The sequence below is a fragment of the Ranitomeya imitator genome, chromosome 8 (genome assembly GCF_032444005.1).
Source record: "Ranitomeya imitator isolate aRanImi1 chromosome 8, aRanImi1.pri, whole genome shotgun sequence".
In the NCBI taxonomy this organism is placed as follows: Eukaryota; Metazoa; Chordata; class Amphibia; order Anura; family Dendrobatidae; genus Ranitomeya; species Ranitomeya imitator.
Window position 1 is genome coordinate 131,186,639 of NC_091289.1, and position 27,112 is coordinate 131,213,750.

At 41.1% G+C, this 27,112-nt stretch overlaps 1 protein-coding gene across 1 annotated transcript in view; it reads left to right on the top strand.

Moving 5' to 3' along the window:
- LOC138647283 (pancreatic alpha-amylase-like) overlaps positions 1–27,112 on the top strand; it is a 38,745-nt gene that overhangs the window by 9,851 nt on the left and 1,782 nt on the right. Inside the window, exons 2-8 of the mRNA XM_069736190.1 lie at positions 7,109–7,255; positions 22,017–22,214; positions 22,607–22,837; positions 24,407–24,540; positions 24,620–24,742; positions 24,825–24,924; positions 26,725–26,846. Of these exons, the coding sequence (XP_069592291.1) occupies positions 7,109–7,255; positions 22,017–22,214; positions 22,607–22,837; positions 24,407–24,540; positions 24,620–24,742; positions 24,825–24,924; positions 26,725–26,846 (1,055 nt within the window). The remainder of the gene's footprint in view (positions 1–7,108; positions 7,256–22,016; positions 22,215–22,606; positions 22,838–24,406; positions 24,541–24,619; positions 24,743–24,824; positions 24,925–26,724; positions 26,847–27,112) is intronic.

Consider the following 27,112-nt stretch of genomic DNA (forward strand, 5'->3'; position numbering starts at 1 on the left):
TCATCAAGGCTTTCCTCTTCCTCAGCTGCAGACGCCTGATCCTTTATGTGCGTCAAACTTTGCATCAGCAGACGCATTAGGGGGATGCTCATGCTTATTATGGCGTTGTCTGCACTAACCAGCCGTGTGCATTCCTCAAAACACTGAAGGACTTGACACATGTCTTGAATCTTCGACCACTGCACACCTGACAACTCCATGTCTGCCATCCTACTGCCTGCCCGTGTATGTGTATCCTCCCACAAAAACATAACAGCCCGCCTCTGTTCGCACAGTCTCTGAAGCATGTGCAGTGTTGAGTTCCACCTTGTTGCAACGTCTATGATTAGGCGATGCTGGGGAAGGTTCAAAGAATGCTGATAGGTCTGCATATGGCTGGAGTGTACGGGCGAACGGCGGATATGTGAGCAAAGTCCACGCACTTTGAGGAGCAGGTCGGATAACCCCGGATAACTTTTCAGGAAGCACTGCACCACCAGGTTTAAGGTGTGAGCCAGGCAAGGAATGTGTTTCAGTTGGGAAAGGGAGATGGCAGCCATGAAATTCCTTCCGTTATCACTCACTACCTTGCCTGCCTCAAGATCTACAGTGCCCAGCCACGACTGCGTTTCTTTCTGCAAGAACTCGGACAGAACTTCCGCGGTGTGTCTGTTGTCGCCCAAACACTTCATAGCCAATACAGCCTGCTGACGTTTGCCAGTAGCTGCCCCATAATGGGAGACCTGGTGTGCAACAGTGGCAGCTGCGGATGGAGTGGTTGTGCGACTGCGGTCTGTGGACGAGCTCTCGCTTCTGCAGGAGGACGAAGAGGAGGAGGAGGGGGTGCGAACGGCTACAGCCAACTGTTTCCTAGACTGTGGGCTAGGCAGAACTGTCCCAAACTTGCTGTCCCCTGTGGACCCTGCATCCACCACATTTACCCAGTGTGCCGTGATGGACACGTAACGTCCCTGGCCATGCCTACTGGTCCATGCATCTGTTGTCAGGTGCACCTTTGTGCTCACAGATTGCCTGAGTGCATGGACGATGCGCTCTTTAACATGCTGGTGGAGGGCTGGGATGGCTTTTCTGGAAAAAAAGTGTCGACTGGGTAGCTCGTAGCGTGGTACAGCGTAGTCCATCAGGGCTTTGAAAGCTTCGCTTTCAACTAACCGGTAGGGCATCATCTCTAACGAGATTAGTCTAGCTATGTGTGCGTTCAAACCCTGTGTACGCGGATGCGAGGCTAAGTACTTCCTTTTTCTAACCATAGTCTCATGTAGGGTGAGCTGGACTGGAGAGCTGGAGATCGTGGAACTAGCGGGGGTGCCGGTGGACATGGCAGACTGAGAGACGGTGGGAGATGGTATTGTTGCCGCCGGTGCCCTAGATGCAGTGTTTCCTACTACGAAACTGGTGATTCCCTGACCCTGACTGCTTTGGCCTGGCAAAGAAACCTGCACAGATACTGCAGGTGGTGCGGAAAATGGTGGCCCTACACTGCCGGAAGGGATGTTGCGTTGCTGACTAGCTTCATTGGCCGAGGGTGCTACAACCTTAAGGGACGTTTGGTAGTTAGTCCAGGCTTGCAAATGCATGGTGGTTAAATGTCTATGCATGCAACTTGTATTGAGACTTTTCAGATTCTGTCCTCTGCTTAAGGTAGTTGAACATTTTTGACAGATGACTTTGCGCTGATCAATTGGATGTTGTTTAAAAAAATGCCAGACTGCACTCTTTCTAGCATCGGATACCTTTTCAGGCATTGCAGACTGAGCTTTAACCGGATGGCCACGCTGTCCTCCAACAGGTTTTGGCTTTGCCACACGTTTTGGGCAAGATACGGGCTCGGCAGATGGAACCTGTTGCGATGTTGATGGCAGCTGCGGCCCCTCCTCCTCCGCTTCAGAACTGCTGCCGCCTGCACCCTGTTCCCCCAATGGCTGCCAATCGGGGTCAAGAACTGGGTAATCTATTACCTCTTCTTGTAGCTCGTGTGCAACTTCGTCTGTGTCACCGTGTCGGTCGGTGGTATAGCGTTCGTGATGGGGCAACATAGTCTCATCAGGGTCTGATTCTTGATCATTACCCTGCGAGGGCAATGTTGTGGTCTGAGTCAAAGGACCAGCATAGTAGTCTGGCTGTGGCTGTGCATCAGTGCACTCCATGTCAGATTCAACTTGTAATGGGCATGGACTGTTAACTGCTTCACTTTCTAAGCCAGGGACGGTATGTGTAAAGAGCTCCATGGAGTAACCCGTTGTGTCGCCTGCTGCATTCTTCTCTGTTGTTGTTTTTGCTGAAGAGGACAAGGAAGCTACTTGTCCCTGACCGTGAACATCCACTAACGACGCGCTGCTTTGACATTTACCAGTTTCACAAGAGGAGGCAATAGAGCTAGAGGCTGAGTCAGCAAGATAAGCCAAAACTTGCTCTTGCTGCTCCGGCTTTAAAAGCGGTTTTCCTACTCCCAGAAAAGGGAGCGTTCGAGGCCTTGTGTAGCCAGATGACGAACCTGGCTCCACAGCTCCAGACTTAGGTGCAATATTTTTTTTCCCACGACCAGCTGATGCTCCACCACTACCACTACCCTCATTACCAGCTGACAATGAACGCCCCCGGCCACGACCTCTTCCACCATACTTCCTCATTGTTTTAAAAACGTAAACAAACTAACGGTATTTGTTGCTGTCACACAAATTACACGGTGAGCTATAACTTCAGTATGATTTAGCTACCCCTTTACAGGTGAGTGAGACCACAACGAAAATCAGGCACAATGTTACACACTCTGTTGTTGGTGGCAACAAATGAGAGAGATGCCACACATGCAGGACTGTCACTGAAGCACACATGTAAATATTAATCTCCCACTGATTTGTTTTTTTGTTTTTTTTTCAGGGAGACTTTAGGAAAAAAAAATAATAGAATAAAATGATTTTTTCAGGAAGAATTTAGAAACCAAATAAAATAAAATGATTTTTTCAGGGAGAAATTAGAAAACAAATAAAACAAAAAAAGGCTTTCTATGGCCCACTGAGTGAGAGATGACGCATACAGGAGTCAGGAGTGGCACACAAGCCCAGAGGCCAATATTTATCTCCCACTGATTGATGTAGTGATTTTTTCAGGTAGATTTTGGAACCCAAATCAAGCTAAAAAAATAATAGGCTTTCTATGGCCCACAATTGGAGAGAGAGAGAGAGATGGCACAGCCAGGAGTCAAGACTGGCACACAAGCAGAAAGGGCAATATTAATCTCCCACTGATTTGTTTTTTTTTTTTTTTTTCAGGGAGACTTTAGGAAAAAAAAATAGAATAAAATGATTTTTTCAGGAAGAATTTAGAAACCAAATAAAATAAAATGATTTTTTCAGGGAGAATTTAGAAAACAAATAAAACAAAAAAAGGCTTTCTATGGCCCACTGAGTGAGAGATGACGCACACAGGAGTCAGGAGTGGCACACAAGCCCAGAGGCCAATATTTATCTCCCACTTTTTTTTTTTTGTTCCAGGGAAAATTTATAAACCCAATAAAAAAAATAATAAATAGGCTTTCTATGGCCCACTATCTGAGAGAGAGAGAGAGAGAGAGAGAGAGAGAGAGAGATGGCACGCTTAGGACTGGCACACAAGCCCAAAGGCCAATATTAATCTCCCTTTTTTTTTAAGGGAGAATTTATAAAACCAAAAAAAAATAAATAAATAGGCTTTCTATGGCCCACTATTTGTGAGAGAGATGGCACGCTCAGGACTGGCACACAAGCCCAGAGGCCAATATTAATCTCCCACTTTTTTTTTTTTTTTCCAGGGAAAATTTATAAACCCAATAAAAAAAATAATAAATAGGCTTTCTATGGCCCACTATCTGAGAGAGAGAGATGGCACGCTTAGGACTGGCACACAAGCCCAAAGGCCAATATTAATCTCCCACTGATTGATTTATTGATTTTTTCAGGTAGAATTTAGAACCCAAATAAAGCAAAAAAAAAAAAAATGGGCTTTCTATGGCCCACTGAGTGAGTGATGATGCACACAGGAGTCAGGAGTGGCACACAAGCCCTGAGGCCAATATTTTTCTCCCACTGATTGATGTAGTGATTTTTTCAGGTACATTTTAGAACCCAAATCAAGCAAAAAAATAAATAGGCTTTCTATGGCCCACTATTTGTGAGAGAGATGGCACGCTCAGGACTGGCACACAAGCCCAGAGACCAATATTAATCTCCCACTTTTTTTTTTTTTGGTTCCAGGGAAAATTTATAAACCCAATAAAAAAAATAATAAATAGGCTTTCTATGGCCCACTATCTGAGAGAGAGAGATGGCACGCTTAGGACTGGCACACAAGCCCAAAGGCCAATATTAATCTCCCACTGATTGATTTATTGATTTTTTCAGGTAGAATTTAGAACCCAAATAAAGCAAAAAAAAAAAAAATGGGCTTTCTATGGCCCACTGAGTGAGTGATGATGCACACAGGAGTCAGGAGTGGCACACAAGCCCTGAGGCCAATATTTTTCTCCCACTGATTGATGTAGTGATTTTTTCAGGTACATTTTAGAACCAAAATCAAGCAAAAAAATAAATAGGCTTTCTATGGCCCACTGAGTGAGAGATGGCACACACAGGGATGGCACTCTAGCAGAAATGTCAATCTTAATCTCCCACAAAAAAAAAAAAAAAAACAGGGAGTGTCCTTCAATTACTATCTCCCTGCAGTAATCTCAGCCAGGTATGGCAGGCAGCAATAAGGAGTGGACTGATGCACAAATTAAATAAAAAGTGTGTACAAACAAAAAAGATAGCTGTGCAGAAAGGAAGGAACAAGAGGATTTGTGCTTTGAAAAAAGCAGTTGGTTTGCACAGCGGCGTACACACAGCAATGCAGCTATCAGGGAGCCTTCTAGGGCAGCCCAATGAGCTACAGCGCTGAGGAAAAAAAAATGTAGCTTCCACTGTCCCTGCACACCGAAGGTGGTGTTGGGCAGTGGAAATCGCTACAGCACAAGCGGTTTGGTGGTTAATGGACCCTGCCTAATGCTATCCCTGCTTCTGACGAAGCGGCAGCAACCTCTCCCTAAGCTCAGATCAGCAGCAGTAACATGGCGGTCGGCGGGAACGCCCCTTTATAGCCCCTGTGACGCCGCAGACAGCAAGCCAATCACTGCAATGCCCTTCTCTAAGATGGTGGGGACCAGGACCTATGTCATCACGCTGCCCACACTCTGCGTTTACCTTCATTGGCTGAGAAATGGCGCTTTTCGCGTCATTGAAACGTGACTTTGGCGCGAAAGTCGCGTACCGCATGGCCGACCCCGCACAGGGGTCGGATCGGGTTTCATGAAACCCGACTTTGCCAAAAGTCGGCGACTTTTGAAAATGAACGACCCGTTTCGCTCAACCCTACTCATAGCATCTCCATTTTTTGGGGATCGGGGCTGCTTGGGGGCTTATTTCTTGCACGCCAAGCTGATGTTTTTTTTTTTTTACACCATTTGGGGGTAGATATGATGTTTTGATCGCCTGTTATTGCATTTTAACACTAGAAGTCCCAGAAATTTCGAGCTCCAAAGGTTCCAAAGGTAGAAATGTTAAATGACCCCTCTCTGGGACATCTTGGTGTTAATGAGTTTTGATTTTTTTTTTCGTGATACTGATCTGATTAATTCTTTTTATATATTGATAGATCATGCGATTCTGAATACGGCAATACCATATATGTTTTTTTTTATTGTTTTGTTTTGAATGAGGCAAATGGGGGGTGATTTAAACTTTTATATTTTTAAATTTTTTTAAAAATTTTAAAAACATTTTTTTTTACTTTTTTCTTCCTTCAATAGTCTCCATGGGAAACTAGAAGCTGTGATCATCTGATCTCTTGTGGTACATAGAGCAGGGCAGAAAAGCTCACTTGCTATGAGCGCCGACTGGCTATGGCTATGGCAAAGACTGGCTATGAATGGCAATCTAGCTATGACAACCACAAGGGTCTCCTGCAGATGCTGGGTTGTTATCCAACCCACCGGCAACCCGCGGTCATGTGACACAGGCGTCGATGGGCATGGTTTGTGACTGGCTTCCAGCAAGTGCATGTTAAATGCCAGTGTCAGAGATTGACAGGGGCCTTTAGCATGTAAACAGCCGTGGGTGGATCGCAATTCCACCCGTGGCTATTAGGTGCACGTGACAGCTGATCAGATCAACTGTCATGTTCCGGAAAAGGTGCGGGCTCATCGCCAGAACTCACAACAAATGGGGATGTCGCACACTGCATGTCATTGGGTGTTAAGGGGTTAATGCCATGTACACAGAAAGCTGCCAATCAGTGTTGGGGTTGGTTGGCCTATAATGAGCTCATAAATATGCTTGACTACCTGAAGGTAGGTTTACTAGTGCCTAGGGATAATCTCCTGCTGATAAAACAGTGGTTGTTTTAAAACTACACTAAGCGGCTTAGTAAGTGACACATCGCTGTTGCTCTCTGATTAGGTGGCAAAAACCTGGTGACAGATTCCCTTTAATAGAGCTTGTCATTGCAGTCTTCACTCATATACACTGCATGCAGAATTATAGGGTAAGTGAGTACTTTGACCATATCACCATTTTTATGCAGACTTTCCAACTTTATAAACTTGAATGGTTTATGGATGAGGCAGGTGAGTTGATGTGTATTTGTGTAATGAGGAGGGTGCGGCCTAAGGATATCAAGTCGCTTTATCAAGGTGTGCAGAATTATTAAGAAACATGTTTTCCTCATGCAAAATGGACCGAAACAAAATTTAAAGGGAATCTGTCACCACATTTGACCCATCTAAACTATTAATATGGTCACTCAGCTTACAGACTGCTGAGAAAAGTCCTCCCTGTGTGTCTCATATTAGATATCTTGTTGAGGAAAAATCATCTCTTATCACTTTATATAAATGACCTCTTCCAGGCTCTGGGGACGATGGTGCCTGAAAGGTAACTCTGCCTCCAGAGCTTATTTTACATGAAGGAGGCGTTACCAGTGTGATGTGTAATGGCCGCTCTCTGCTCTCCTGATCTCTCGCGACGCTTTATATGGAGCACTGGTGAATTGAAATATATGTCATAAATTGCTGAGCTGTACCCTCTTTCTTCTGCAGATCTCACCTCCCAATGAGAATTTGATCGTGACAAATCCCAACAGACCATGGTGGGAGAGGTACCAGCCAATCAGCTATAGGATCTGCACCCGATCTGGTGATGAAGAGCAATTTAGGGACATGGTGACCAGATGTAACAATGTTGGGGTATATAACATTCTCATTTCCAGTGTATAATTGTTAAAGGACATCTGACAACAGGATTTCACACCCCATGCTATTTTTATGTGCACATGGATATTTCACTGACAAGTTTAACAATACATTGACATGACCAGTCCATTTCTATATTACTGCAAAATCATCATTTAAATTGATATGCAAAGGGATATGGTGCATATTAAGCCTCTGTCACTCCAGCTCTATCCCTCCCCCAGCTTTTCACTCCTCCTACTTGACTAATCAACAAATAACTTGGCACTCAACTTTGGTGAATAGTGGTAGTCACGAAAATCAAAATTTATTACTTGGAGTAGCAGTCCAGAAAACAAATAGACGTTTCGGTCAAATACAAATAGACCTTCTTCAGTAGGCTGCACAAACATATAACAGTGTATTGTAATTACAATGTTGAAAATACAACATGAAAAAAATATACATATATATATATATAAATCTCAAGGAAATAAGTGACGGAAGGGAAGGAAGGAAGGAGAGGAAGGAAAGAAATCATTTTTACGTACCCGACTGCTGTAAGGGTGGAATGTATAGTACTTGTGTGTGTTTGTGGATGAAGGGTCCTAAATAGGACTCCAAACGTATCAAAATAGCCGTTAATAGCCTAGAATCATAGGGAAATATATTAAGTAAAGTGCCATAGAAGTGACCGGAATATCAAAGAGAGGTATATATACTAACCAAACTAAAGGTCATCTGAATGTATCCACAAAGAATAAGAACCAGAGAGTGGATCTGCAGGAGATGAATAATAGAAAAATAAACCACTAGATGCGAGATTTAGCTATAAAGATGACGAAGGGGTAGGGGTTTAACCTACCAAAGGTATCAAGGGAAATATGTGGCCACATAAGCAGTATCACAGATACGGCAGAACGATATGCCCAGGGGCTAGAAGGAGGTGAGAGAGAGGCATTAGTGTCAACCCTACAGAAAAGCACAAAGAGAAACAATAGCTCACCATGGGTAGAGAACAGGTCCTATGGGAAATATTCGGCGCTAGCAAAACTCTTAATAGACGTAAATAATCCTAGAACCAATCAGCTCCTAGAGTATGAATAGAAAAAATAACTAACAGGACAGCGTGTCCGGCATATATGGAGCTAGAGTGATGGGTGCCGGGCTAAAAAGGCGCAAGAGACTCACCAATATACTGTGGACCGTGGGCATACAACAACGCGGCGTCCACCGCTGGTTGAATGCCCCAAGTGGAACGGAACGGCAATATATGGCGTATGGGCGGGACCGTAACCGGAAGTGAGACGACCCGGAAAACAGCGCTAAGGATTGTGGGATATGTAGTCCCAAGACGGCAGAAAGCCGGCACTAAGTTTAGATCGATGAGCGCTATGAACTACGCAGCAAGGGCCAGAAGGCGTGTCTAAAGAGGATAATAGCCATAGGGTAAGAGAAGGACCGGATAGGGCGGGACTTGTAGTTACGGAGATGAAAATAGCTATCTCAGCTAAACTGCATCAGGGGAAAAGCGATCAGAGGAAAAGGGATATTATTGCTGGTCAAGGTGTAAGCGTTATATATGAAAGGTGTAAAATGGGAAGATAGAGGCTAATATAAGGTATATAATGTAAGATGTATATACTGATTAAGCCGTAGAAAAGAAAGTCGATAAAAGTACAGACTAAAAAGAAGGCAAGTAGATATATATAAGAAGCATGGTAATGAATGCAGTCGGGTAGGGAACACAGGCAGGGAAAATCCAGGGAGGGGGAGGGAGCAGGCAGTGATTTGCATGATGAGCGTCAATAAAGGCGACTCTGTAAAGAAGAACAGTCTGATTAGTACATAGCATATTGTACAGGTTTATATATTCCATACTATACATTGATTGATGCGTCCATGTATAACAGGCAGAACCATGTACGACATATTATACAAATCTCAAAAGGACCCAATAAGTGGCATGAAGGACAAAAAGCACCATTCAACCATGGTCTGACGATTAGATAAATGCCAAAGGGTCGTATTCTCTGTTGAGACCTTTAGGCGATAGGGTTTGAAGTTCGTGGATCCAATAAGCCTCCTTCTTTTTAAGGAGGTGGATCCTATTACCGCCCCGTCTCTGTATCGGGATATGTTCCAATACTTGAAATCTTAGCTGTGAGATGTTATGACCCTTAGATATGAAGTGGGACGGGAGTGGCAGTAATAAATTCTGGCACCGGATTGTGGACTTGTGCTTGGAAATACGGGATCTGATAGATTGAGTAGTCTCACCAATATACAGTAGGCCACATGGACATTTGATCGCATAAACGACAAATGATGTATCACAGGTAAAATATCCCTTGATATTATATCTCTTACCGGAATGAGGGTGATGAAATACGTCGCGCTTGATAACGCTGTTACATTGGTTACAATGCAGGCATGGGAAAGTGCCATGCTTGGGTTGGGAAAGGAAACGTTGAGTGCTATCCCTATTGATACCTAAGTCTGCTTTGACCAATGTATCGCGTATGTTGGTAGGACGTTTGTAGCAAGGTAAGAAATGATCTTGAAACTCCGGGATTTGTGGATGGGCTGTGCGTAGTAGATTCCAATGACGTCTGATCTTATGATGTAGGATGTGTACATATGGGTGATATATATGTACGAAGGGTACTTCACTATTGTCCTCCTACTTGACTGACACAGCCTCTATGCTTTGTGATTTCAGGCAAAGAAGCTGTCAGTAAAGCTAGGTGGCCATGTATGATAATTGAAAAGATTCCAAATTTCTTACAATGTCTAGTAGGGATTGAGTAAAATATTGGCAGAGGGACCGTGTTTTTAGATTGAGTAAAAGTATCTCTTGCATAACTCCTTATGTTGCAATGATTCCGGTAAATTAAACTACACCTTGCCATTTTAAAATACGATTCTAGGCTTTGGCTGTTCGTACATTCGTTGCGTTTGTGCATTTACAGATTTGTAAAAGTGCCACCATTTATAACTACACCATGTTCCAAATTATTATGCAAATTGGATTTAAGCATCATAAAGATTAAATTGTTTTGTTTTTCAAATAACCTCATGGATTTCATTGTGTCTCAGGGCTCAATGGATCACTGAAATCAATCTTAAACGCATGTGATAATTAGTTTTCCAGGTGATTTTAATTAAAGGAAAACTACTTAAACATGATGTTGCACATTATTAAGCAGGCCAGACTTTTCAAGTTACATGGGAAAGAAAAAGGATCTCTCTGCTGCCAAAAAGCATCAAATAATGCAATGCCTTGGTCAAGAGATGAACACATTAGATATTTCCCGAAAACTTAAGCGTGATTATCGTACTGCTAAGAGATTTGTGCCTGAATCTGAGCACAGACGTGTTCGTGCTGATAAAGGCATAATGAGGAAGGTTTCTGTCAGGCAAGTTCATCGGATTAAGAGAGCAGCTGCTAAAAAGCCATTACAAACCAGCAAACAGATATTTCAAGCTGCTGATACCTCTGGAGTCCCTCGAACCTCATGGTGTAGGATCTTTCAGAGGCTTGCTTTGGTTCATAAACGTACTATTCTGCTACCCATAAACAGTGTTCACAAGCAGAACGGTTGCAGTGGGTCCAGACATACTTGAAGACTAATTTTCAAACAGTCTTGTTTACTGATGAGTGTCGAGCAACCCTGGATGGTCCAGATGGATGGAGTAGTGGATGGTTGGTGGATGGCCACCATGTCGCACCAAGGCTGCGACGTCAGCAAGGAGGTGGAGGAGTCATGTTTTGGGCCAGAATCATGGGGAAACAGCTGGTAGGGCCCTTTAAAGTTCCTGAAGGTGTGAAAATGACCTCTGCAAAGTACATAGAGTTTCTGATTGACAACTTTCTTTCATGGTATAAAAAGCAGAAACATGCCTTCAGGAGCAAAATCATCTTCATACATGACAATGCACCATTTCATGCTGCAAAGAATTCCTCTGAGTCATTGGCTGCTATGGGCATAAAAGGAGATAAACTCATGGTGTGGCCACCATTTTCCCCTGACCTCAACCCTATAGAGAACCATTGGAGAATCATCAAGCAAAAGATCTATGATGGTGGGAGGCAGTTCACATCAAAACAGCGGCTCTGGGAGGCTATTCTGACTTCATGCGAAGAAATACAAGCAGAAACTCTCCAAAAACTCACAAGTTCAATGGATGCAAGAATTGTGAAGGTGATATCAAAGAAGGGGTCCTTTGTTAACATGTAACTTGGCCTGTTAGAAGGTTTTGGAGTTAAATAGCTTTTTTGTTCAGTGAATGTGACCTCCTAATGCTGCAAATTCCACAAATGAGCATTTTCAGTTCTTTAAAACATATCAAATGTATAGAAATTCTACTGTGCCTAATAATTTGGAACAGTGCATTTTGAGTTTTTATTTATTTTGGAGATTATACTGTTATCATTGGGAGGTTTCTTCAATAAAATTCGATGTATAATCTAACGGGTGATGGCTTTTCTGAGACTGCCTGTTATTTGTACCGATCATTTAGGAAAATCCAAGAAAAATATAATTTGCATAATAATTTGGAACATGGTGCAATAAATCATATCTACATAAGCTTTAGAGATACATTAGTTTTCGGTGATACCACGCTCGTATTTTTTATATTATATTTGTTAAAGAAATTCATAGCATTGTAAAAAATTTGGTTTGTGGTGCCATTTTCTGAATATTTTTTTATTTGCCACCGATGGAGCTGTTTGAGAGAATGTTGTTTTTTGGTGAGCTGACATTTCTATTAACTCCTCCACCCCCAAGCCTGTTTTCCTCTTCATACCAATGGTATAATAAATAACATTTCTCACATATATGATTTAGATCAGCACAATTTTTGAAACAATCATTTTTGCTAGGAAGTTAGAAGGGGTAAAATTTGATCAGTGATTTCTCATTTTTCCCCAAAAAAATTTAAAAAACATTTTTTTAGGGACCATTTGAAGTGACTTTGGGGGGCCTATATGACATAAAATACCCAAAAGTGACACCATTCTAAATATTGCACCTCTCAAAATCCTCAAAACCACATTCAAAAAGCGTATTAAACTTCAGGTGCTTTTTAGGAATTAATGCAACGTGGAAGGAAAAAATTAACATTTTCTTTTTTTTTTTTTTTTTTACAAAAAATTTAGTTTAGCCCCAATTTTTTTTCGCAAGGGTAACAGGACAAATTGGACCACAAAATTTGTTTTGCAGTTTCTCCTTAATATGCCAATTCCCCATATGTGAGGGGAAACTACTGTTAGGACGCACAGCAGGGTTCAGAAGGGAAGGAGCAACATTTGACTTATTGAACTGGGGTCATCTGGAGGCAATTGTCTATGCTGTGAAGATACAAGATGTACAGCATCTGGACCAATGGATACTGGAAGCCTGTGCTAGCATTTTTTCTGCGGTGTTACTATCAGTGTGACAAGAGTGGGAGAAGAGGGTTGCATTAACAATCCAACACAATGGACAGCACTTTGAACACAATTTATAAGTGGTGATAAACTTGTAAATAACTCGTGAAACAAAAAAGTCACGTTAAATCCAAGCACACCATTGTTTGTCTTGTGAAATTCTCAATAAGTTTTGATGTTCACATGACCCTCTTCCCATTGAAAAAAATAAAACTGGATCCAAAATAGCCAACTTCAAAATGGCCATCTTGGTCACCACCCATCTTGAAAAGCTTTCCCCCTCCCATATATTAATGTGCCAAAAAAAGGAAGTTGATATCAGGAACCATTCCCATTTTAATTAGGTGTATCCATATAAATGGCCCACCCTGTAGAATTCATTCACTATAATTAGCCAGCAGAGTTACTCTGGACTCCGACTGGCCTCTGTTCAGCTGTGTTCTTTTTTTCAGAGATGCACAAAACTATGCTGACAGCACTTTTATGCATGCCTATTTATAGGGAATCTTCTGTCCGGGGTTCCGTCTGAATCACATATATCAAAGATTTATTTGGAAACCCCGGTGTAAGCGCTCAGCGCAGAGTTCAGGATAACTGTGAGCTGAGCTTTACGGCAATCTTTGGGATGCAGAATGAACAAATTAATAGTAGGTCAAGAATTGGATTTATTTTTTTTTACTCTGTTCCTTGTGTGAAACAAACAAGGCAGCACACTGTGGCGCCAAAACATGCAAGCATAAAATATGAAAGTTAGACTGCATTACTGCACTAAAAATATGAAAAACTGAGAGCGTTTACATAGTTACATAGTTACATAGTTATTAAGGTTGAAGGAAGACTTTAAGTCCATCTAGTTCAACCCATAGCCTTACCTAACTTGCCCTAACATGTTGATCCAGAGGAAGGCAAAAAACCCCCATGTGGCAAAGAGTAAGCTCCACCTTGGGGAAAAAAAAAAACGTATAAATTGGCCAATTTACGTGTACCTGGTAGCCACTTTACGGCATATCTCGTATACCAGGTCCTACGCTTTCCCTGCTGAGAACAAACGTCTTCATCTGAATGGGTACCTGTGAAACCTCTTCTTAGACTAAATTTCTCTCTCTCTGTGGAGGGGTAATGTTCTCAGCAGGGAAAGCGTAGGACCTGGTATACGAGAGATGCCGTAAAGTGGCTACCAGGTACACGTAAATTGGCCAATTTATGTGCTAAATGCTCTCTTTTTTTCATATTTTTAGTGCAGTAATGCAGTCTAACTTTCATATTTTATGTTTGCATGTTTTGACGCTACAGTGTGCTGCCTTGTTTGTTTGACTGTGTGGGAGTTGGTGACTCTAGGTTCAGCACCTGTTCATACTTGATCTATGTTTGGATGTGACGGTCAGTTTTTTGAAATTTGTATTTACTAGCCTTCTGACCGAGCACTCCGCCTCTTAGCCACAGACAGGTGTTTTAATCGCAGCAGGTCCATTACCCCTCCACACAGAGAGAGAAATTTAGTCTAAGAAGAGGTTTCGCAGGTACCCATTCAGATGAAGATGTTTGTTCTCAGCAGGGAAAGCGTAGGACCTGGCATACGATAGTTGCCGTAAAGTGGCTACCAGGTACACGTAAATTGGCCAATTTATGCGCTAAACGCTCTCATTTTTTTATATTTTTAGTGCAGTAATGCAGTCTAACTTTCATATTTCATATGTATGTTTGACTGTGTATGAGTTGGTGACTCTAGGTTCAGCACCTGTTCACAGTTGATCTATGTTTGGATGTGATGGTCAGTTTTTTGAAATATGAATTACGAGTTCATAGACACCAAACATGTCTAGGTTATTTTCTTTCTAAGTGGTAAAATTTTTTTCCAAACTTTGTTAAAAAAAAAATTGCGCCATTTTCCGATACCTGTAGCGTCTCCATTTTTCGAGATCTCGGGTCAGGTGAGGACTAATTTTTTGCATGCCGAGCTGACGTTTTTAATGATACCATTTTGTTGCAATGTTGCAGCGACCAAAAAAAGTAATTCTGGCATTTCTAATTTTTTTCTCGCTACGCCATTTAGCGATCAGGTGAACATGATGATATAAATATGTGTATATTTGATTTTTTTTATTGTTTTATTTTGAATGGGGCAAAAGGGGGGTGATTCAAACTTTTATGTTTTTTTATATTTTTCATATTTTTTAAAACCTTTTTTTTCCTTTTGCCATGCTTCAATAGCCTCCATGGGAGGCTATAAGCATGGCATAGCCTGATCGGGTCTGCTACATAGGAGCGATGCTCAGATCGCTCCTATGTAGTAGAATTGCTGCATTGCTATGAGCACCGACCACAGGGTGGCGCTCTCAGCAATCCACCATCAACAACCATAGAGGTCCTCAATAGACCTCTGGTTGTCATGCTGACGTGACGGGGGTCAGCGATGCGCTCATTTCCGGCTCGATGGCCGGAAGCGCTAGTTAAATGCCGCTGTCAGCGTTTGACAGCGGCATTTAACTAGTTAATAGCGGCGGGTGGATTGTGATTCCATCTGCTGCTATTGCGGGGACATGCCAGCTGTACAAAATAGCTGACATGTCCCGGCTTTGATGCAGGGTCACCGCCGGAGCCCGCATCAAAGCGGGGGTTCTGACCTCGGACGTACTATCCTGTCCAAGGTCAGAAAGGGGTTAAAGGGGTTAACTAGTGGGACAGTTGTATAGGTCGTGAAGGGGTTAATACCATTTTGAGCTATATATTCCATTTGATCACTTTTTCTTGCATTTCTTGATGAAGTTTCAGTGACTTAAAAACGGCAATTCTGATCTTTCAATTATTTTTTTTTTTTTTTTATTTCTAAGTTTGCTGTGTGGGTTAATTTATTTATATTTTTGTAGATCAGACAGTGATACAAAATATATTTATTCTTTAATTCTTTATTTTTAAATTGTGAAAGTGGGGTGATTTAAAATGTTTTAATTTTTAATTTTTAAAAACATTTTTGTTTATTTTTACTCTTTTTTGATTCTCTCACTTAGTTTTCAGCTACAGTATATCTATTCCTTTATTTGTACTTAAAACTACAATATTACAGTATTACAATATATACTGTAGTTGAAATGGCAATATCCTATGAACCTTAGTTTTAGTACAAAGATGGTTGTGGCATAATCTTTATTAGGCCCATGGCTGACAAGTAAACCTATTAATGGGCGCTCGCTGAAATTACCACTTAAACTCTGTAGCTATTAGAGGCTGATGATGACTGTGTAATACAGTTGCCACTTGCTTTATATGGAATTGCAAAGTGCAAATGATGGACAGTTTTTGGTGATAAATCCTCCTTAGGCTAGGGTCACAAATCCATTTATTCATTCATTGAAGAAAATCGGGCCAGTGTGATCAAATTTTATCAAATGGGGGAGAAGATGAAAAAATAAATTTCTTTATCTTCTCCATTTTGTGTCCGAGTTGGATCTATTGTTTTGGAAAGAGGTTTCCTGAAAGTGAAGAACCCCTTTAACGTTGCTATTTTAGCAGGGTGCTCCTCTTTTCTGAGCATTAAGCAACTCAATATTAGTGCTGCACACTTCTACAATGGACACTACAGGCCAGATTTATTATATACAATTTTTATTTTTTGGTATTGTGGTATTTGATGACGTTTTTTGAGGGAAAAAAATCGCTCAAATGCTGTGCACAATTCATAGATTTTGTGCAAAATAAAAATTGCTATTTTTTAATCTTTCACCTGTTTTAGGTCACATATACCTCTAAAAAGTTGCAAAATTTGCATGAACAATTTGTGCCAAAGTTTAAGTACATAAATATAATCCAGGGGAGACAGGAATAGATTTGCAAAAGAAATTACAATGTATCAAAAAGTTGCAAATGAAGACTTAATAGAAAACATCTGGAAATCCCTCCAAAAATATAACATAAAAAAAGAACAAACATGGCTAAAAAAATGTGGTTTTAAAAAGGCCCAAATTAAGAGATGTTTATGAATTAAAGAAAAAAACACGCAGAATGCCAAAAGCACAACAAGAAAAGGTGCAAATGCAATAATGAATCAAGCTGTAGGGGTATGTAATTTGTGATCAATGGGGACAGTGATGATGATATCTGTAAAGTGCTGTGGAATATGATGACACTATATAAGCGAGCATAATAAATAAGGGTACTTTTTTGCATGTATTATGGAGTGGAAACTATATGTTTTCTACACCAAAATCCATGTAAGCCTTTTAACAGTTCAAATTTACTTAACATCAAAGGTTCCATGGTAGCTCCAGTACAGCACGTTTCCAGCCTGAGCTCGCCCTTCGTTTCCTGGCATTGCTGGCCCCTGAGACACTCTTTCTGGCTCCACATCTCCCATGCTTTCTGGCCCACTTCTCCGATTTCAGTTTCCCATCTGGCTTCCCCTTCTGGGAGGTGAAAAAGGCACCCGCTTCCATACCTAATTCGGGCTGTAGGCCCTGGATATCCTGGGAAGGCCCTGGGAGTGGCAGCCTTCCGCATGCTGCTCCCCATAAATCTCTGCTATTCTGTACTGATCGGCCCACTGGCCTAGTCTGCCTTTCATCTAATCCACTGTTCTTAAATAAGCCTGGCTTAAGAAAAAAATCAAAAACCAAAAAGATAAAGATATACACAGCAAATAGTTTTTGCAAGAATGGAGACGTAAAACGTAACCTTTACTTCGTAGTCTTATATAAAAAGAAAAACAAAATATAAACGAACAGTACCACTAAGGTGCTAGTGCTGACATATATCACGAACAAACATGAAAACGAAACACCCCATAAAAATACTACCGGCCCCTTATCCAGGGCCACAAACTGGTCACCAATTCAATAAAACGAATGTATACACCCGACTACTCATAGAGTCTACCATACCGTATAAGCGAGGCACTCCCCTTACCTAAACATCTGCGGCAGGGATACCATATATAATCATGTGCACCAAGAATGGTACACCATATGGTGGCAGGTATCACGGAGTAAAGTTATCGGTGGAGCTCCTCTAAACAAGGTGTATAACCAATGTAAGTAAGACCCAAAAATGGCAATGTAAACATACGATATGCTATATAATGTACCATACGCATAATAATGCAGTTAAACGAGCATATACTTATGAGAAACAAATATCTCCCAAACAAGAGACCAGACAAACAGTAACACCGTCCCCAAATACCGGGCAGTAATCACGGTGTGTGTCTAAAGTGCCATCTAGTGGGATTAAATCTTGTGTTTCTTAATACATATGCGCTTATATACTCATCTGCTGGTACTGAAGTCTTATCATAGTCCTTCTGCAGATATTAGATATGTAGCCGGACCCTCTGGCGGTTTCTATGGATCATCCGCCTAACGACATCTGGCTAGAAGTATGCCTCCCGACGCATACTTCTAGCCAGATGTCGTTAGGCGGATGATCCATAGAAACCGCCAGAGGGTCCGGCTACATATCTAATATCTGCAGAAGGACTATGATAAGACTTCAGTACCAGCAGATGAGTATATAAGCGCATATGTATTAAGAAACACAAGATTTAATCCCACTAGATGGCACTTTAGACACACACCGTGATTACTGCCCGGTATTTGGGGACGGTGTTACTGTTTGTCTGGTCTCTTGTTTGGGAGATATTTGTTTCTCATAAGTATATGCTCGTTTAACTGCATTATTATGCGTATGGTACATTATATAGCATATCGTATGTTTACATTGCCATTTTTGGGTCTTACTTACATTGGTTATACACCTTGTTTAGAGGAGCTCCACCGATAACTTTACTCCGTGATACCTGCCACCATATGGTGTACCATTCTTGGTGCACATGATTATATATGGTATCCCTGCCGCAGATGTTTAGGTAAGGGGAGTGCCTCGCTTATACGGTATGGTAGACTCTATGAGTAGTCGGGTGTATACATTCGTTTTATTGAATTGGTGACCAGTTTGTGGCCCTGGATAAGGGGCCGGTAGTATTTTTATGGGGTGTTTCGTTTTCATGTTTGTTCGTGATATATGTCAGCACTAGCACCTTAGTGGTACTGTTCGTTTATATTTTGTTTTTCTTTTTATATAATCCACTGTTCCCCAATTCCGGTCCTCAAGAGCCACCAACAGGTCATTGCTGCAATTATCACCTGTGCAATACTAAGGAAATCCTGAAAACATGACCTGTTGGTGGCTCTTGAGGACCGGAGTTAGGGAACACTGATCTAATCTAACACCTTCTTAACTCTGCATCTATCTTCAACTCTATCTAACTAATCAGGGAGTGTCCCCTTTTATTGCCCATGCCCCTCCCTAGCTGGGGGTGTTCCTAACTATATTAACTCTTACCTTACTGTTCCTAACTACTCCCTGAGCTACACTGGCCTCCAGTGTACTTCCCAATTACTATTCTTATTACCCTATCTGATTCCTGTACTTATATCCTAATACTTTTCCTAGTCTTAACCCACAAACCGACGATTATAGAAATACATTATCAACAAGTCATACTTGAGTCTTCCACAATAAAAATTTTATCAAATTATATAAGCATTATTTACGTTTCTGCAAAAGCATACCCCTTTTATTAGGAAGGGATGAATAGCATGCTTAAAGCATACCCCTTTTATTAGGAAGGGACGAAGAGCATGCTTGTTACTGACATAGAAGGAACGAAGAGCATGCCTGTTAGTGACATACTCTACAGACATCTGTTTTTTTATATCTTAAGTGAGAAAAACAGAATTTTTATCAGTGAGCTGGATCAGGTTTTCATCAGTATTTGATCAGTGTGTCTGTTTTACCATATGCAGTTTTCTCTCTCCCCTCAAAAATGTAAAAAAAAAACCTGCACAGATTCTCCTACTGTTACAGTGTTAAAGAGAATCTGTCACCTCCCTTGGAAGTATGCAACCTATGAATATGGGCAGATAGGTTACAGAATTATTAAAACCGTCATACCTACATGCTTATATTGGCGGTCCTGTTGTGGAGAAATCTTCTTTTATTCATTTATGGTAATGAGTTCTTCCAGGCTCTGAGTCGTGCGGTGTTTATAAGAAAACTTTGCCTCCGGCAGGCTCCGGCAATCTACTACTTGCACTCTAGTGACCTCTGGCAACAAAACGGACACACAGATGGCGCATAGATGACGATTGAATGAAAATCGGATGAAAATTGGATGAAAATCAGATGAAAACTGTGTGACTTTTCAGTAAAAAACTGGGACGATTTTTCATATGCTCATCAGTCCCCGGCCATAGACTGGGTAGGCAATTGTTTCCAAATGTTTCTTTCCCAAATCCCCCTAAAATTGTGTCAGCTGCTCCCATAAGCAGCACTAGCCAATCAGATAACAGGGGGAAGGTCTCAGACTTCTAAGGCACAAGGTCATTACTATTATTATTATTATTATTTATTGTTATAGCGCCATTAATTTCATGGCGCTTTACATGTGAGGAGGGGTATACATAATTAAAACAAGTACAATAATCTTAAACAATACAAGTCATAACTGGTACAGGAGGAGAGAGGACCCTGCCCGCGAGGGCTCACAATCTACAAGGGATGGGTGAGAATACAGTAGGTGAGGATAGAGCTGGTCATGCAGCGGTTTGGTCGATTGGTGGTTACTGCAGGTTGTAGGCTTGTCGGAAGAGGTAGGTCTTCAGCTTCTTTTTGAAGGTTTCGATGGTAGGCGAGAGTCTGATATATTGTGGTAGAGAGTTCCAGAGTAGGGGTGATACGTGAGAGAAATCTTGTATACGATTGTGGGAAGAGGAGATAAGAGTGGAGTAGAGAAGGAGGTCTTGTGAGGATCGGAGGTTGCGTGTAGGTAAGTACCGGGAGACGAGGTCACAGATGTATGGAGGAGACAGGTTGTGGATGGCTTTGTACGTCATGGTTATGGTTTTGTACTGGAGTCTCTGGGCAATGGGGAGCCAGTGAAGGGATTGACAGAGGGGAGAGGCCAGGGAATAGCGGGGGGACAGGTGGATTAGTCGGGCAGCAGAGTTTAGAATAGATTGGAGGGGTGCAAGAGTGTTAGAGGGGAGGCCACAGAGCAGGAGGTTGCAATAGTCAAGGCGAGAGATGATGAGGGCATGGACTAGGGTTTTTGCAGATTCTTGGTTGAGGAATGTACAAATTCGTGAAATATTTTTGAGTTGAAGTCGGCAAGACGTGGAAAGGGCTTGGATATGTGGTTTGAAGGAGAGATCAGCATCAAGGATTACCCTGAGGCAGCGAGCTTGTGGGACTGGGGAGAGTGGGCAGCCATGCACTGTAATGGATAGGTTCGTTGGGGGGGGTCGCGTGAGATGGGGGAAAGATGATGAATTCTTTTTTGTCTATGTTAAGTTTCAGAAATCTAGCGGAGAAGAAGGATGAAATAGTGGACAGACATTGAGGGATTCTGGTTAGTAGGGAGGTGATATCTGGTCCAGAGATGTAGATCTGTGTGTCATCAGCATAGAGGTGATACTGAAAGCCATGAGATTCTATGAGCTGTCCCAGGCCAAAGGTGTAAATGGAGAAGAGCAGGGGCCCAAGGACTGAAGCTTGTGGGACTCCGACAGATAGGGGGCGAGGTGAGGAGGTGGTGTGTGAGTGGGAGACGCTGAATGTCCGGTCTGTTAGGTATGATGAGATCCAGGATAGGGCCAAGTCTGTGATGCCAAGGGATGAGAGGGTCTGTAATAATAGGGAATCATCTGAGAAGCAATTTGACTATTTTATTACAAGACGGACAGGAGCTTAAAACTGAAGATCAATAATAATAATCTTTATTTTTATATAGCGCTAATGTATTCCGCAGCGCTTTACAGTTTGCACACATTATCATCGCTGTTCCCGATGGGGCTCACAATCTAGAATGCCTATTACTATGTTTTTTGAGTGTGGGAGGAAACCCACACAAACACAGGGAGAACATACAAACTCCTTGCTGATGTTGTCTTTGGTGGGATTTGAACCCAGGACCCCAGCACTGGAAGGCTGTATTGCTAACCACTGAGCCACCATGCTGCTCCAACGGCAGAAAGGACACAAAAGAAAGGAACCAGATAATATTACTCTATATACCTTGTCATAAATCACATTTTTTTTACATTAAGGTTAACGCAGGCTTGCTGCAAACTTTTATTGTAATCGCATTGGATGCCTAAGGTTGGTGGCACATTTGGACCTTTTAGATTTCTGGCGATTTCATTCAGCTTGTGTTAATCATGAGCTGTGGCCATCGCCAAACACAGGCTGCTAATAATGGTAGCCTGCGTTCTGCTTGTACAGCATGAGCCTTTCCTAAATACAATGTTACGTTAAATCTGTAAGATGACATCTTTTCTTGATATATCACAGGTTTATATTTATGTAGATGCTGTCATTAACCACATGTGTGGAGCAGGAGTGGGAAAAGGGAATTCTTCCACGTGCGGCAGTCCGTACAATACGGATGAGAGAAGCTTCCCTGGTGTGCCATACTCGCGTCATGACTTTAATGAAAATAAGTGTAAAACTGGAAGCGGCAACATTGAGAACTATGGAGATGCAGACCAGGTACAATACCAATAACCTGGAACCATTAAAATGTAAAGTAAACTTTTTAAACGTGATTAAACGAAAGCATTCAATCAAGTAATGGCTATGATAAGACTATACTTCTTAGAGGGCATCCAAATGACTGTGTGCTGCCTGGTTTTATATTGGACAACAAACCGACCCACTCAATACATCCTTATTTTTTTATCCTCAACATCAGATGAGGATAGGACATGCTCTGAGTTTCACAGATTTCATTCTTGGATCTTGTACTATCACGGATGTGTGAATGGATCTAAGAGACTCTACGAGTTTGAGTGCTGTCCGATGAGAATCAGGCAGCAGCCGAACATTTCATAAGGAAATGTGAATCCACCTTAATAATTTTACCCACTACTTTCTCTACACAGGTCAGAGATTGTCGACTTTTGAGCCTTCTGGATTTGGCATTAGAAAATCAATCTGTCCGTTCTAGTATTACAGACTATTTGAACATGCTCATTGATATCGGTGTGGCTGGCTTTAGACTTGATGCTGCTAAACACATGTGGCCAGGGGATATTCAAGCCATTATCAGTAGACTAAACAACCTGAACACTCAGTGGTTTCTCAATGGGACTCGTCCATTTATTTTCCAGGAGGTAAAAAATTGTTCTTGCAACCAAAACTTTTAGCAAAGTATTACGTGACTGGTGTGGTATCCACTAATCACAATGTTTCAATAATATAAATCAAGATTTTAAAAACAATTTATTCACTTTTATGCATTAGCACAAAATATAAATATGTCCTTTTGATGCCACAGTCATCTGCTGCTGCTACTAATCTCTAATATTGACTCTACTTTTCCAATCTGTTGGTCTCTATTGCATAGTGGTATACATAAAGACTTAGAGTCTTCCCACACTTGGTTCCAGGCTTGCTTGGTCTTCACTGGAGACTTCCAAAGTGGATTTAGATCCAAATAGCAAAGCTGGAGTGTAGAGAAAAAAAATACAGAGGGCGTCATACATTATATTTAAATAGGGCATAATGCAGGCTAAAAGTTTAGACAAATGCTTACCATTAGAGTGAAAACCATAGGTTCTGATCCCTTCTTTGATGTCTAGACCTAGCTCCAGTTTGGATGTTACCGGTAAGGACTGAGTAGTGTACGTGGTTCCCTCAAACCACAACAACCTTGAGATCCATGCTACTCTGGTGATCAGGGATTCACATACATTGCTGAGATATTATAGCGCCTCATCAAGAGGTCTTGAAGTGCCGTGTTCTGGTTTGTTGGAACCACAGACACTGGTTTCTCTTTTCTACCTTGTGGATTTTACTGATCCTTGGATTAGGTAACGGCAAATGCACAGGGCAACACTGTTAGGTGACCAATATTCATGGTGTCAGCAGATATTTTAGTCTTGAGGTAATACACCACTGTTTTGCACTCAGTTTTGTCCTTAAGTCCCATAGAGAATGATTTGATTTGCAGCTGAACATCCAAACTGCTGCTTCATTTTGTAACAAGGATAGAAATTTCCCGTACTGCAGATTGGTATGAGTCCCAATGGTCAGACTCCCACTGATCCATAAGTGATCACTGGAAAACTTATCTAAATTCTGTTTGATTCTATTAATCATGTTACATTACTCTTAGAGAATCATGACTAATTGACTATGATAATATGATTTATCATGATTTTTCTTCTACGTATCTCCACATTATCTTTATTTTGACAGATGTGTTGGGATATGATTCTGTGGCACTTACTAATATACTAATTTTACAGGTTTTTGTCCTGTGCTTGCTAGCACAAGATTCCTTGCAACCTGCAAAGCTCTCCACTTCTTGTAGAGGAGCATGAGGCCAGACCTGTCTATCATCTTTCTCTAAGTGATAAACAGATTTCCCACGTGAAGTGTTTTTCAAGTGGACCTGGCTGATGGACAGATCTGTCATATACTCCAACATTTTAAGAATGAGAGAACAGTGCAGAAAGAGCTATGGGGGCGAATGCCATAAAATCATGTCTCCAACACATTTGTTAAAATAAAGTGGCACAACTTTTAGGTTTTTTCTTTTACACGAATACTGTGTTTTGCAGACGTCAACTTTAAAATTGAAAATTTCACTATACTAGAAAGTGTCTAGTGTATATTTTATGTGTAGATTGAGACTGGGCTGCAAATGAGATTGTGATTCATGTAATGTTTTTCTTCAGGTGATTGATCTAGGTGGAGAAGGAATTTCGGCCAAAGAGTATCTTAGCATTGGTCGAGTAACGGAATTTAAATATGGGACCAAACTTGGAAAAGTCATCCGTAGGTGGGAAGGAGAAAAGATGGCATATCTCAAGTAAGTTTAAAAGGGGGTAGTAATTGATAGCCTTAACATACAGTTTAAGACTTCACTTAACCACTGTAATATCTTTTAGAAATTGGGGAGAAGACTGGGGTTTTATGCCAACTGATAGGGCCTTAGTTTTTGTTGACAACCACGATAACCAAAGAGGCCATGGTGCTGGAGAAGCCTCTATTCTCACCTACATTGATGCCCGGTAAGGATAAATCTCCAACAAAGTATTTTTGAAAATTTACACAGGTCTTTTTCAAAATCCTTAACATTAATAATCTTTGCAGTTTGTACAAAATGGCAGTGGGCTTCATGTTGGCACATCCATATGGATTTACCCGTATCATGTCGAGTTTTAGTTGGCCTAGAAACTATGTAAATGGAAAGGTAAGAGATAAATTTGAAAGAAGAATTTTGTTGAATGTGAGTTGCCACAGAATTGGTTGATAAAGCAGGTGTTGGTAAGTATTAGGCCACGTTCACGTTTTCAGTATTTGGTCAGTATTTTACATCAGTATTTGCAAGCCAAAATCAATAGAGGAACAAAAAGAGAAAAAGTATAATAGAAACACGTCACCGCTTCTTCATTTTTCACCCACTCATGGTTTTGGCTTACAGATACTGATGTAAAATACTGACCAAATAGTGAATGTTTAAACATGGCATTGATATGAGAACATTTCTGGGCTGTGGCCTATAGCATTTTTTTCTAGAATACCTTGTATATATATCCTTTGTACAATATATAGTACTATACTTTTCTTTCAATTTTTGCTATGCATACAGCATTGTGTAAATCTCCAATCTGTATTCTGACCCTGAATACCTTCATTGCTCTTTGTAAGACCTAAGCTATGTTCATACAGGTTACCAATGTAAAACAATATATATATATATATATTATATTCTTAGATCTTATAATGCACATCATTTCCTGAGTTATTAAGACCAATTGTTAAGGAAATACTGTATATAATGCGCAGGGGAACAGTATAACATCAATACAGTTAAATTTAGATGACAAAAGGGGGACACTGGTTATACCAATATTGCAAGCACAAAGCGTCTTTCCATGGAGGTGTAAAACATGGCAGCTCAGCTCCTGGACCCTAAGCTTCAAATGGAAACAAATGGTTTGTGATTAGGCAGCATATTTCCTATTGACTGTATAGAGAGGAGTGGAGATGCAGGATATTTGAAGTGCAAGGCCATAAATTAGCCCATCATCAAGTCAAAAGCAGCAACCTTTCAATGGACCTATCCAAGTCATCCTGGAATTATGAACCTAAGAAAATGACTATAAAAAGCTGGATGGTACAAAAGACAGTTGTTCACATGTAGGGGCTGCCGATGCTGCTTGTGGTCCATAATTCATTTTCTCCTTTCCCCAAGGAAACAGAAGGAGAATAAATAGGTATTTCTGTTATTTCTCCCTTTTTATTTATAACTGTTTTGCATATTTGTGGGTCATTTTATTTTTTATCTTTTTACATATTTTTAAGCACTGCATATTTTTATATTAAAGGGGATATCAGGGACTTTAAAAAATGTAATGTAGTTGCTAACAGAGGCAACTACCTCCCTGTTGTACTCGGCGCCGGTCATTGACCACCCTGTCAGAGATTCAGCTACTCACTGGTAACAGAGCAGTGGTTTCTCTTCCTGTTCACAGGGCGCGACTAATGGTGTCATGCTGATTGACAGCCGTATTTCTGTTGCCTAATTGTGTGAAGCCAGCTGTCAATCAGCATGCTGTCAGTAGTCCCGCCTTGTCAACAGGAAGAGAAACTGCTACTCTGTTGACATGCCCTTTTTTTTAGGTCCCAGATATTCCCTTTAAAGCTTAAAATCTTTAATAAGTTTGATCTTTGTGGGCTCTAAAGAATCCATAGACTTTCAGAGAAAAAGCTACCTCTTGAAGCTCATCAAGAGAATGCCAAGAGTGTGCAAAGCAGTCATCAAAGCAAAAGGTGGCTACTTTGAAGAACCTAGAATATAAGACATATTTTCAGTTGTTTCACACTTTTTTGTTAAGTATATAATTCCACATGTGTTAATTCATAGTTTTGATGCCTTCAGTGTGAATGTACAATTTTCATTGTCATGAAAATACAGAAAAATCTTTAAATGAGATGGTGTGTCCAAACTTTGGTCTGTACTGTATATATATTTATATTATGATTACAGGATATCAATGACTGGATTGGACCTCCAAGCTACAATAATGGCTCCATTAAGGTTGTCACTATCAATGAAGACACCACTTGTGGAAATGGCTGGGTGTGTGAGCACAGATGGAGACAGATAAAGTAAGTTACTATTCACAACTATTGTGATAGAACATTTTTCTTCAGTTCTCGTCATTATTAGATTAGTGGAGGATTGTATCAGGGCACCCCCTGTAATAAGCGTCTTCAAGTAGACATGACAATCTTGCAAATGCCTTGTCCTCATCATCCATACTTTTAGTTTCTTTAATTGCTGCATTGCCTAATGTTACAGCTTTTGCCTAAGTCAAATGTACTGACCTGCCATATACTACTTAACACAAGAAGTCCCAGGAAGGGGTCATTTA